The sequence below is a fragment of the Chiloscyllium punctatum genome, chromosome 9 (genome assembly GCF_047496795.1).
Source record: "Chiloscyllium punctatum isolate Juve2018m chromosome 9, sChiPun1.3, whole genome shotgun sequence".
In the NCBI taxonomy this organism is placed as follows: domain Eukaryota; kingdom Metazoa; phylum Chordata; class Chondrichthyes; order Orectolobiformes; family Hemiscylliidae; genus Chiloscyllium; species Chiloscyllium punctatum.
Genome location: NC_092747.1, coordinates 15,134,162 through 15,148,007, shown reverse-complemented (window position 1 = coordinate 15,148,007; position 13,846 = coordinate 15,134,162). Strand labels below are relative to the sequence as shown.

Here is a 13,846-nt window from a genome sequence, read left to right as displayed (position 1 = left end):
AGTAACAGCAGTGTATGCCATCTGCAAAATGCTACAACAACTCCCCTGGCAGGGCAGGGCAACAAGAGCATCGTAACACCACCACACGCAAATCTCTCCTCCTCGTCGTCACAATGGGGCATGGACAAGATGGGCCTTATGGTCCCCTTCTGTACTCCATCATAAGGAAACTATGGTTCTACGGAAGGAGACGGTGACAAAACGGCAATGCCACTATGTTACTATTTTACAAGATTAGAAAATTCTGACACTGGAGGCTGGCAACAGTAACAGTGAACATGAAACATTTCACCTGACAAAAGTGCCGAAAGTTACTGATTTCAAATAAACGTGTTGGACGATAACCTGGTATCACGTGACTTCTGATTTTGTCCATCCTAGTCCAAACACCGGCACCTCCATATCATGAAACCACCATGCCTTGTAGTAAAAACGCACCTGACTCAGTATTGCAAATCTGCCATCCTTATCCAGTCTGGCCTACGTGTGATCCCAGGAGAAAGTGAGGTCAGCAGAAGCTGGAGGTCAGAGTCGAGACTGTGGTGCTGGAAAAGCACAGTATGTCAGGCGGCATCCGAGAAGCAGGAGAATCGACGTTTTGGGCATAAGCCACACTCTCGGCTACATGTAATTCCAGCAATGTGGTTGACTCTTCAATGCCTTTTGAAAGGGCCTAGCATGCCACTCATTTTAAGTGCAATTAGAGATGGACAATAAATGTTGCCATTGTCAGATCTTATCCAAGAATAAAGAAAAGAATCACCATCCTGGCTTGGAAATACGATATTGACCTGTTGCACGGTCACATTTTGGATTGGTAGCTTAGACATAATGCTGGGTAGTGTTTCAACTGACTTACCAATGATGCTGCACTCTGTGACCAAATAAAAAAGTTAGCATAAATTCTACAGAGCTTAGATTGAAGCCATGACAATGGAATCTCAAATGGCTTGGCTTCAGTGTCACATATTATCCTACAAAAGAAATTACCTATAATCACATGCATGCCCAGTCTTGAAAGATGTTTTGCAGTCTCATACCCGATCCCTTTGGCACCACCGGTCACAATGGCAACCTTTGCTTTTTGCGGAGGAAGAACTGCAACAAAACAAAATAGAATTTCTTGATGACCCAGCCCTACTTGTGTTGAACAATCACAAAAACCTTTTAGTGTCAAAATGTGTGGCGCTGGAATAGAGTTGATGTTTCGGGTGATGTTGGGGATGGGGAGCTGAGAAATAAATAGGGGGTGGGGTTGGGGCTATGGGGAAGATAGCTAGGAAAGCGATAGGTAGATGCAGGTGGGGGGGTAATAGTGATATGTCAGAGGGGAGGGTGGACCGGATACGTGGAAAGGAAGATGGACAGGGATGACAATTCAAGAGGGTGGTGCCAGGTTGGAGGGGTGGATCTGGGATGAGGTGGGGAGAGGAAAGATAAGGAAACTGGTGAAGTCGACTTTGATGTCATGCGGTTGGAGGATCCCAACGCGTAAGATGAGGGGTTCTTCCTCTGGTTGTCAGGTGGCTTGGATTGGGTGGTGGCGGAGGCCCAGGACTTGCACATCTGTGGCAGACTGGAAGGGGGAAATTAAGTGGTCGGCCACAGGGCAGCAGGGTTGTTTGGTGCATGTGTCCCAGAGATGTTCTGTCTCCCCAATGTACAGGAGACCACATTGAGAGCCAAGGACACACTAGATGAGGTCTTTGGATGTGCAAGAAAATCTCTGCCGGATATGAAAAGATCTTTGGGGCCTTGGACGGAGGTGAGGGGGCGAGGTGTAGGCTCAGGTTTTACACCTATTGCGGCGGCAAGGGAAGGTGCCGTGAGTGGAGGATGGGTTGGTGGAGTGGGCATGGACCTAACAAGAGAGTCAAAGAGAGAATGGTCTCTGCAGAACACAGTTAGGAGTGAGAAGGGAAACGTATGGTGGGGTGTGGAGGGGTCTGATTGCAGTTGGCAGAAATGGCAGAGGATAATGTGCTGTCTCTAGAAATTAGTGAGGACCGCGGGTTATAGAGTCAAAGAATCATAGAGATGTACAGCATGGAAACAGACCCTTCGGTCTATGCCGACCAGATATCCTAACCCAATCTAGTCCCACCTGCCAATATCCCTCCAAACCCTTCCTATTCATATACCCATCCAAATGCCTCTTAAATGTTGCACCACTTCCTCTGGCAGCTCATTCCATACACGTACCACCCTCTGTGTGAAAAAGTTGCCCCTTAGGTCTCTTTTATATCTTTCCCCTCTCACCCTATACCTATGCCCTCTCGTTCTGGACTCCCCAACCCCATGGAAAAGACTTTGCCCCTCATAATTTTGTAAACCTCTATAAGGTCACCCCTCAGCCTCTGATGCTCCAGAGAAAGAAGTCCCAGAATGTTCAGCCTCTCCCTGTAGCTCAGATCCTCCAACCCTGGCAACATCCTTGTAAATCTTTTCTGAACCCTTTCAAGTTTCACAATATCGTTCTGACAGGAAGGAGACCAGAATTGCATGTAATATTCCAACAGCGGCCTAACCAATGTCCTTGTTGCAGGTATCCTTGTTGCGGTTGGAGGGGTGGGGTTCAAGGGCGGAGGTGCAGGAAGTGGAGAAGATGCACTGAAGGGCATTATTGATCACGTGGCAGGGAAAGCTTTTAAAATGGATATGTTATTGGACAAACAATATAGAAACTTGCACTGCCAATCCAGAGAATGGGAGTTCAAATTCACTGTGTCATTTTGAGAAGTTCAAATGATATCAAAAGATACCAGCAATAAATAAAAGTGGTAGCAGTCGAATTGTTAGAAGTTCAGCTAGTTTCATCAGACCAGCAGGAATAGAGAATCGCAAAATAGATGAGAATTTTAGTGCAAGAGAAGTCCATTTGACTCACCAAACCCATGTCAAATTAACATTTGTTTATTCCACATTGGACTTCACTCCAGTAACAACTAGACTGAGGAATGATAATCTGTGTTGGTTACGCTGAGCAATGTATTTGCACCATTTTTAGGTCTAGCCAAATCGATTTTGTCCTTGAACCCTCTGTAACATTCTCTTTCTTGAGTACTGCAGTGCTCTCCCTAATTAAAAATGACATCCTTCTTCCTTTTTACTCTTTCCTATCTTTTCTGAACACCTTGTAGCCTGGAATATTCAACACGCAGGCGTGCCCTGCGTTAAACCAAGTCTCCATTATTACCAATACATCATAATTCCAGGTAATCTAAAAGCCTCCCTCCATCTCTCTTGCGCTGTTTTATCTAGGCTCTGCCCTCTCTCTCTCATGTTATTTTATCTGATGTCCACTCTCTCTGTCATGCTGTTTTTGCAAGTGGCCTGCTCCCTCTCTGCTTATGCTGTTTTACCTGGTGTCCACTCTCTCTCCTCACACACTGCATGATCCGCGCTCCCGTAATTTTATGTTACTCGACTGGCTAGGCGGAGACATATACTGATAACCCAGAGAATGTGAGTTCAAATCAACTGTGGCGTTTTGAGAAGTTAAATTCAGTTTTTTTTTATAATCAGAATTAAAGAAAAATGATAGTGGTTACATTGTTACTGAATATAACTGATTTCATCAGACCAACGGTTCTGGTGTCCAAGAAAACAAGTAAATTCAATGCAAGAGAAACCCATTCAACCCAGTAGGTCCATATCAAATGAAAATTCAACAATAATTATTCTACATTTGACTCACCAATTATTTTGAGAAACAATAAGTTTCCTGATCTATGTTGGAGGGAAACAAAATCAAGCAGCATTATTAAAATTTCCATAGCTTTCAATGCCGCTTTGGAAAATCCCATAAGTCAGGAATCGTGATGTGCTTTCACTTTTATGTCTAACCAATATAAAGTTGCAAAATGATGAAGAAAATTGTCCCAGCTCGCCCTTTCTGCTGCAAAGAAGAGAAGGATCTCCACAAATAATACAGATCAATGCATTCTGTGGAAGATGCAAATCAAACTTTCAAAGCTCTGACTTCAAACACCAAATCCTTACATCAAATTTAAAACAGTTTATTCATGTTTTCAAACAGGAACTGAAGGATGCTGGACCAACCTAGTCTTGATAAACTAATCGTGGCTGTAACAGAGTTTAAATGATTCAGTTTTTCTAGTTAATCCATTCTCTCTGCTTTGTCAGTTCACATGAACCATCGCTTTAGATCTGGCTTCTATTTTTATAATTTGTACAATCCATCACACAGACTGGAACGGAATGAATTTGAACTGAGTACAATGAGATAAGCTCTCATGTCAAAGAGCAAAATGAAACCATCAAAAGCCATTTGAAGTGAAAATGTATAACTGAATCAGATCCTGTAACATCACGGTCAAAGCGTTAGAAGCAAGGCTGGATGTTTAAAATGAAATCTAGATATCCTGGGCAATGCAAACTTATGTAGCTTACACTCAAAGCAGAGTCAGTCTATCAATAGCCCACAGATCCTACAAACTCAGCTTCTGAAATCTCAAAGTATCCTTGCACTTTCAGAAAATTTCTTCCTGCTCATCCTGTCCCTTTTACTTTCTCTCCTCTCTGAGTTTTCATTGACAAATGATCTGATGTGTGCCAGTAGTTATTTAGGCACCAGTTTGGCTTCAAATGTTCTCATTTAGATCAAATGATTGCACTCGAAAATGTTCTGTTTAGGCATCAAATAATCGTTCATTGGCATCAACACATCAAAGCTCTCAATGATATCCAGAAGCTTTCAATTAAAGCATCAAAAGCTCTCAACGTCATCAAAATAAAGCTTCAGGCAAGCTCTCAAAGGCATCATTGAAGTTTCCAAAAGCATCCAATGATAGGCATGAAATGTAATCAGCAACATACACACTGAAGAAAAGCAGCAAGAAATTAATGGCAAGTAAAAGCTGAATTTATTCGTATTTTCTTTGCAAAAGCTCTTTCCACATTTCATGCCATAAAACCAATAAAACTAAAAACAATGACTGCGAAAAAATGTATAAATACATTAATCTACAAAAACTTTAACAACCATATAAAGAGATTAGATCCCTGAAAGTGATAACTGTAAAAACAATCTAGGCAATAAAAATGACAAAAACCATACTACAACATCTGAACCCAGGTCAATATCAGTTCTTAAATATTTCCACGCCTCCTACTACTATCGAAAGAGAGAAAGAGAATCTCGTGGGATGGACCAATCATTGTCAAGACCCTTCCCAACTTTGCAGCAAAAAGGATTAGCGAGGACAATTTTCTCTATCACTTTGCAACCTAACAGCTTACTGCTTAAAAGTAAAGGTGCATCACAATGCTGACTTGTAGGATTTTCCAAAGCAGTAATGAAAGCTCTGCAAATGTGAATTGACGCTGCTTCAAATTGGTCCCCTCCAACATGACAATGTATTAAGCTTCATGTGGACGCAATGGTTACAAAGGCCCAACAATGTCTCTTCTTCCTCAGGCAGCTTAGGAAAGTTGGTATGACGGCGAATACCCTTGCCATTGAATGCATTCTGTCTGGATGTATCACTACCTGGTACGGCAACTGTACCATCCAGGATCGGAGACGGTTACAGATTGGTGAACTCAGCCCGGACAATCACAAAGGCCAACCTCCCATCTATAGCATCCATCTACCAGGCCCACTGTCTAAGAAAGGCCGCCTGCATTCTCACAGATTCATCCACGCTCACAATGTTTTTCTACAACCTCTATCATCGGGGAGAAGGTACAGAAGCCTGAACATATGCACCAGCCGATTTCGAAACAGTTTTTACCCTACTGTTGTTAGAATACTGAATGGACTCACAAACCCTTAACATTCGCCTGTACCTGTGTTTTTGTTTTTGCCGCTCTTTACCTATTATTTACTATCTAGGCGATTTAACTCTGATCTGCTTGTATTGCTCGCAAGACAAAGCTTTTCACTGTGCCTCGGTACACGTGATAATAAATTCAATTCAATTCAATTCATAGATCAGGAGATTTACTGTTCCTTAATATTGTTGGTGAGAGTGAAGTCCAATGTAGAATAATCATTGATGAATTGGCATTTGACATGGGCTTGCTGGGTTGAATGGTCTTCTTTTGCACTGAATTTACTTCTGTCTCCTTGGACACCAGAATACCAGATAGCTAATAAAAAGACAGAATCAAGGAATTGGAAGTACAGAGTAATTGGCAGGTGACAGAAGTCATAGGGATAAGCAGTTGGGGGCAGCACAAACAGTTATGGTGGGTTGGTGAGTGGTGGGGGGGGGGGGAAGTGTTAAGACCAATTGTGGGGAGAAATCCAGGGGAAGCAATGAGGATAGAAGAAAGTTTGGGAGGTCAGGGGAAGAAAATCTGAAGGGATGTAGGAAATAAAAAGAAGAATCAGGAGAAGTCAAGGAGCAGAGAGATTTTGGGGTGGGTGGGGGTGTGATTAATCCAGAAGGAGGATCAAGCTGGAATCATGGGGGGAGAGAGAGTGAAAGATTAGGGACAGGAAATATGAGAGACAGGGAGTGCAATAGACAGAGGCTGGGAGGGAGGGATAGTGGGAGAGAGTGGCAGGGGAGAAAGAAAGGTCAGCAGAAGAGAGATGCGAGGAGATAGAGAGTTCAAGGGAAATTGATTATGGAGTGGAGAGACAGAGAGAGACACACACAGAGATGGAGAGGGGGAGAGAGAGGAGGGAAATTTTAAGTTTGAGGGAGGGATAAAAGAAGATCAAGAGAAACTCTATCCGGGGAAATCAATCTCATGGGGAGACACGAGGTGGGAGGGAACCTTCTCCATATGACAGGAGATTTGGAGAACTCAACCATTTTAGGAGGACTCAATCTTGTCAGAGGAACTCCCCTGCTCCTCATCCCTCCCCCATTCAGGCAGCTCACGATGCATCTCTCTCCTTATATCCAGCGGTCAGATGTCAGAGCTGCCTTTCCCATGATTCATCACTCTGCATCTCGTTGGCCTGCTAACAGAGCCCAATTTACAAAATGCCTTTTGCCAATCCAATTCTAAGAATAATCAGTACTCTCCTACCATGCAGTATAAATTGGGGGTTTCCCTTTAAATCGACATCCTTGTGAATTGCCCTGATGAATGTAAGATAAACAACTTCAACAAAATGTGCCTTTTCTTTCACTAAGTTCCCAAATGACTAATGAATAGTAATGAAATAAACAAAATACTATAGTCTGTGTTTGAAGTCATTAAGTAGACTTTTTACTAGTTTTTTGATGTACACCACTGAAGACATATTAGTTCCCAAGCCTTTTTCTTATGAGCCAATTTTCATTACAACACTTGCAAATCTCCACAGAAATTGTCTCTTGCATAATTCTTGAAATTTTATGCATAAAAATTAAAATGAGGTGATAAACATAGCTCTCAAATGATTTTTCATTGGTAGAACATGTGCAATAATTGACCCAAACTGGCTTTTTCTTCTGGGAGACTAACAATAAATTCAGCTGATTTACCTTGGGGATACATTGGAGTAAAGCTAATGGATCCATTCACAGAATGAGGTTTCACAAAGTATATTTGCATGTGACTACCACATAGAGAAACCAGAAAATCGAAAAAGGAGGAATATGTATTTGAACACACTCTACATGATATACACACTGCCTGTTAAACAGTCCACACTGTGCATAACCTATCAACTGAGACTAAGAAAAATCTATGGCACAATATCTGATGTACAGAACTTAGTCAAATCTTGTCTTACTTTCTCATTCAGACAGCTGTGCAGCAGTGAAGAGAAATCAGATATCACTGACCACAAAAACTTGAATGCTATGACATTACATTCAGTGCCAACCGATGATAATGACGCCACTTGGGATGTTAAATTTTCGGTATAGGATTGCTTTTCCATGTAACTGATGGCAACTGATAACTCAAAGGTTTTCTCTCAGTTCAAAGGGAATCAAGTTATGCCTGAAAGATTACTTTTAAGAGCAAATTAAAGAAGGGAATGAAGTCAAAGAATATTGAAAGATGACATTAGATGTCGAAATTTTCTAGTAGGGAACACTGCTTAAGGTTTCCCATTGCTCATTAGGTTTGAAGCTACTTGATAGCCTCCCCATTAATTCTTGAGATTGACTAAAACAATACAAACCAAATCCTAAATCATTGACCTTTGTGCCCATAAGGAAACCTGCCTCTCCAGATAAAGCAATTATTTCTCAAGTATCTAAAGTTTTTTCTTCCCCTTTCACATAGTCCCCCAGCACAAAGATTGGCTTTCTTCTGTTCTGGAATTATGCTTCCTGAGATGGCTAAACAGTCCAATGCTGGAACTACAATTGGGAAGGATGTTGTTTGATGAAGTGAGTAGGCAGAATGCTCAGATTTCTGCATGGACATAATGGTCTAGGTTAGGTATGGTCCATTCAGCAGTCATTAACTCACACCATGGCAAGAGTGTTGTGAACAACCTTCCAGTCCCTTACTCAAGCAGGGGCCAATGTCTGGAGCAATGGTGTTGCCATCAGGTCTTTGACTCTGATGAAATAGGATGTTTGCTGTAACTATACCATGTTCCAGGCATTTCATCAGGAGGAACACTTTTCAGTGTTTGCTTTCCCTATGCCTTCCTTGCTAATATGTCTCTCCAGTGGCCTTCTCAAGTCTAGCTTTGAGATCACCAAAGAGAATCAGCTTGTCTCCCTTTGAGATTAGAGATAATAACTGATCAAGTCTGGCGTAGGATTCCTCTTTAGTTTCTTCTAATGCTTCTAGGGTTGAGGTGCACAGACTGATCACTGTGGTATTCTGCTGCTGGGTTACAATGAGCTGAAAGGGTTATGAGATATTTGTTATTCCCATGGTGGTGATGGTAGTGCAGATGAATGTATCCATATGTTGTTTCCCCTAATCCTGTAACCCGCAATCCAAAGGATCCCTCAATACAATTTGTCTTGGGCTGAAACAAAGAAGATATTGCACATCTAGGGTCAGCAAAGACTCATTGCTGCCACAAAAATACCATCTATCTAAAGCATTGTTATAATGTTAGACATACAGCAATTTGACAGTAAGGTCCCCCAAAGAGCAATTTGCAAATAAGCAGTATCTTTTTATTTTATGTGATGGTATATAAGAGATATGTATTGACTAGGATACTGAAGAGAATGCTCCTGCTCTTCACAAAAACATTGTTATTGGATGGTCTGAGAGGATAGAAGAGCTATAATTTAAAGCCTCATCTGAACAAAGCATCTCTAACAGTGCAGAACCCCCTCAGTACTGCACTGGAGCATCAATTTAGATTTCTGTGTTCAAATTTCTGCCCTGGTAACTCTGAGATAAGAGATAACTGAGCTACAGCCAATACATCTAGATTAGGAGTGTGCAACCTATGGCTCCTTTCTTCTTGATTAAACACATTTCAAAGTTAATTAAATAGCCTCCTTTTCTTAGGAACTATTGGGCAGGACAATGGCTCAGCAGTTAGCACCGCTGCCTCACAGCACCAGAGATCCAGGTTCGATTCCAGCCTTGGGTGACCTTGGGTAACTGTCCATGCAGAGTTTGCCCATTTTCTCGTGTCTGCATGGGTTTCCTCCAGGTGCTCTGGCTTCCTCACACAGTCCAAAGATGTGCAGGTTAGATAGATTGGACATGGTAAATTGTCTATAGTGTCCTGGGATGTGCATGTTAGGTGGGTTAGCCATGGAAATGTAGGTTTATAGAGATAGGGTGGGATGGGTCTGAGTTAGGATGGGATACTCTTCCAAGTGTCAGCGTGGACTCACTTGGCTGAATGCCTTTTTCCGCACTGTAGGGATTCTATGACCTTTATTAACATTGCATTTGTAAGAAAGCATTAGTTCACTAACAACAGTAAAATGCTGTAGAAATCCGTGTCTTTAATCCAATATTACTGGCATTTGAGTAGCGTTGTGACTCATTAAACATTGTCTTTTTGACTGAATTTTAAAATAGATCTTCCTGTTATCAAGGTTACTGATCTCTGGCCTGGCGAATATTGGAGACATTTTCTCAGCGATGAAAACTCTCAGAGGATACAAGGTGGCTAAGTTTTAAAGCTTTCATTTTAATCTTGGGTAACTCACAGCCACAAGCATGAATCACGAGGAAGTCACAGACATGTACTATTATAGGATTAAACAATATCCTGGTGCCCAATCAATAGTCTAATAACAGGCTGCAGTCGGTTACAAAGCTGGAACATTGCAGGGTGCGTAAAGCATAATGATTTGCGCATTGCCCCTGTGGATGGAGCAAAACATCACCAGACCAATAATTTTCGATGCGTGATTCCCAATATAGAAGTGTTACTTGTGGGTTAGAGAACCATGTCAACGTCCAGTGTTAGAAAGAAACAAGTGAATGTCAGAAATCAAAGAAGAACAATCTGCAAAATTTACAGAAATTGATATAGATCAGAAAGAGGATACAAAACAGACACATTGACATACAGACATAAGAGATAAAAGCAGGAGTCAGCTAAGCTTCCTTTTAATTCTGCTCTGCCATTCAATTCAGTTCTTGGTCCCGATTCCATTTTTGTGCCTCATACCCCTTGACTCCACTATAGTTCAAAAATCAGTTCACTTCAGCCTTACCTCAGCTTTAGAAAATTTCAATAATTCTGAAATAACTTATTTTGCATCTCTATGTTGGAGTCATAGAATTGTACAGCATGGAAGCAAACCCTTTGGTCCAACTCGTCCATGATGATCAGATATCCTAAATTAATCTAGTTCCATTTGCCAGGATTTGGCCCATATCCCTCTAAACCTTTCCTATTCAGGTACCCATCCAGATGCCTTTTAAATATTGTAATTGTACCAGCCTCACCACTTTCATATATGCACCACCTTCTGAATGAGAAAATTGCCTCTTGGATTTCCCTTCTCACCTTAAGCCTAAGCCTTCTAGTTTTGAAGTCCCCTATCCTGGGAAAAAGACCTTTGCAATCAACCCATCCATGCCCTTCATTATTTTATAAACTTCCATAAGGTCACCTTCCATCTTCAATGGGTAAGCCATTATTCTGAAAATATGACCTCCAGGTCTGGATTGCCCTTTAAGGAAAACATCATCCACACAGAACACACCAGATGGCCTCCTTCTTTAGAGACTGCAATTTCCCTTCCCACGTGGTTAAAGATACCCTCCAACGCATCTCGTCTACATCCCGCACCTCCGCTCTCAGACCCCACCCCTCCAACCGTAACAAGGACAGAACACCCCTGGTGCTCACCTTCCACCCTACCAACCTTCACATAAACCAAATCATCCGCCGACATTTCCGCCACCTCCAAACAGACGTCACTACCAGGGATATATTTCCCTCCCCACCCCTTTCCACCTTCCACAAAGACCGTTCCCTCCACGACTACCTGGTCAGGTCCACGCCCCCAAACAACCCACCCTCCAATCCTGGCACTTTCCCCTGCCACCGCAGGAACTGTAAAACCTGCGCCCACACCTCCTCCCTCACCTCTATCCAAGGCCCTAAAGGAGCCTTCCACATCCATCAAAGTTTTACTTGCGCATCCACTAATATCATTTATTGTATCCGTTGCTCCCGATGAGGTCTCCTCTACATTGGGGAGACTGGGCACCTCCTAGCAGAGAGCTTTAGGGAACATCTCCGGGACACCCGCACCAATCAACCAAACCGCCCCATGGCCCAACATTTCAACTCCCCCTCCCACTCTGCCGAGGACATGGAGGTCCTGGGCCTCCTTCACCGCCGCTCCCTCACCACCAGACGCCTGGAGGAAGAACGCCTCATCTTCCGCCTCGGAACACTTCAACCCCAGGGCATCAATGTGGACTTCAACAGTTTCCTCATTTCCCCTTCCCCCACCTCACCCTAGTTCTAAACTTCCAGCTCAGTAACTGTCCCCATAACTTGTCCGGACTTGTCCTACCTGCCTATCTTCTTTTCCACCTATCCACTCCATCCTCTCCTCCTTGACCTATCACCTTCATCCCCTCCCCCACTCACCCATTGTACTCTATGCTACTTTCTCCCACCCCCGCCCTCCTCTAGCTTATCTCTCCACGCTTCAGGCTCACTGCCTTTATTCCTGATGAAGGGCCTTTGCCCGAAACGTCGATTTCGAAGCTACTCGGATGCTGCCTGAACTGCTGTGCTCTTCCAGCACCACTAATCCAGAATCTGGTTTCCAGGATCTGCAGTCATTGTTTTTACCTACTCTGTCAAGACCCCTCAGAATCTTATAAATTCAATTCTCATTCTGCTAAACTCCGAAATACATCCCAACCTTTCCTCATGAAACAATCCCTTCAGTCAAGGAATGATAGGTCACGATAAAAAACACTTCTTTCGCTTTCATATGACAGATTACTTGCTTCGTTCGCTGCAGTTTTTTTCACTGTATCTGTATTCTTTTTATAAAAATTGTTTCAGCTCTGTTGTTTATTTTTCATCAAAATATCACAAGAATGTCATGACTTTTTTTTTACTTTCCTGAAAGCTTGAGAAAAATTCTGAAAAATCATCAAAGAAATATGGCAGAGAAAAGAAACAATAATGGCAAAACAGGAGTCCACATTGGATCAATGGTAGCTCTCCTTTCTTTGAATCACAGTCAAGACCTACTCCACACATGTAATCTAGTGAAGGATCTTGTAGTGCACCAGTTGTGTCCCTACCTCTGGGCCAGAAAATCCGGGTTCAAGTCCCACCTGTCACATGCCTGAGTAGATGATTAAAAACAACTATAATCTAAGTGAACATTTCAGTGTACTTCTTAGAAAGTGCTGCAGTGTACAAGGTAATGTATTTCAGATGAGGTGGACTTGAAATAAGTCCATTTTGGATCTTGCTTTGTAGAAACTCACTGCTGAGTTTGCATACAACTTCATTGCCTGTGACCCAATTCTAAGGATGTGATTGGCACAATATAAACTGTAAATTATCACTACAGACAGTCCACAGGTTATAAAGGGGTTCCACTCCTGAGTACGTTCGAAAGTCAAGTTGTACTCAAGTCAGAGCACAATACAGTACAATACAAAATAGTTATTCATAAGCACAAGCAAACACTGACATGGTGGATCTTTAAAATTAATCTTGTTCAGAAGCATTCATAAGTCAGGCATTCATAAACTGGGGACTGTCTGTATATGCTGGAACTGTTGAACAGATTCCTCTATTTCCCCAGTCTTCTCTCCTCCTTTCCTGCTTCCTGCTTTGATCAGGACTATGTTTTGCCTCTGGTACCCAAATCAAACAAAATATTAGTGGAATCGTAGAATGGTCACAGAAGGTGGCCATTTGGCCTATCATCTTTCTGTGCTGTATGACTCTATGACTCTATGTCCTTGCTGGCTTTCGGCAAGAGCAAAGACCTAACCCCAATCCCCTGCCTCCTCTTTGTAAACTTGCACATTCTTCTCTTCACATAATTGCCTACTTCTCTCTTGGAGGTACTAATGCCATGTTGGGATTTGACCTCTTGTTCTCAGGATTGCAGACCACTAATTTAACCACCACTTTATTGAGTCAAACTGTGTGATATTTATGTGTTTTGAAATAGCAAGGGCTGGCTATATATTAATTCAAGGATTAGTGGATGCAATGCAAATTTTTTTAAACATACCTTTACCCTGAGACCGTGACCTCTCGTTCTCAATTCCTAAGCCTAGTCAGGCATCTTTCTTGTGTCTACCTTGAAACCAATTTTTACGAATGTTACATATTTGAAACAGATTTTTTGCACCACACTGCATTAAGTATTAATCTTCCTATCTGAACCTGGGCAGGGCAAGGATAAATTTTGAAAAACCATCAATTATAGTGCTTCAGGCAGAAAACTCTGGAGTAGATAACCTAAGGAGAAAGTGAGGACTGCAGATGCTGGAG

At 42.3% G+C, this 13,846-nt stretch overlaps 1 protein-coding gene across 2 annotated transcripts in view; it reads right to left on the bottom strand.

Moving 5' to 3' along the window:
* The window catches only part of dhrsx (dehydrogenase/reductase (SDR family) X-linked), a 284,000-nt gene that overhangs the window by 175,420 nt on the left and 94,734 nt on the right, over positions 1-13,846 (bottom strand). The window contains exon 2 of one of the 2 annotated variants that reach the window (XM_072576904.1): positions 991-1,098. The exons of the other annotated variant lie outside the window; for it this stretch is intronic. Coding sequence (XP_072433005.1) covers positions 991-1,098 — 108 coding nt within the window. The remainder of the gene's footprint in view (positions 1-990; positions 1,099-13,846) is intronic. 2 annotated transcript variants of the gene reach the window in all.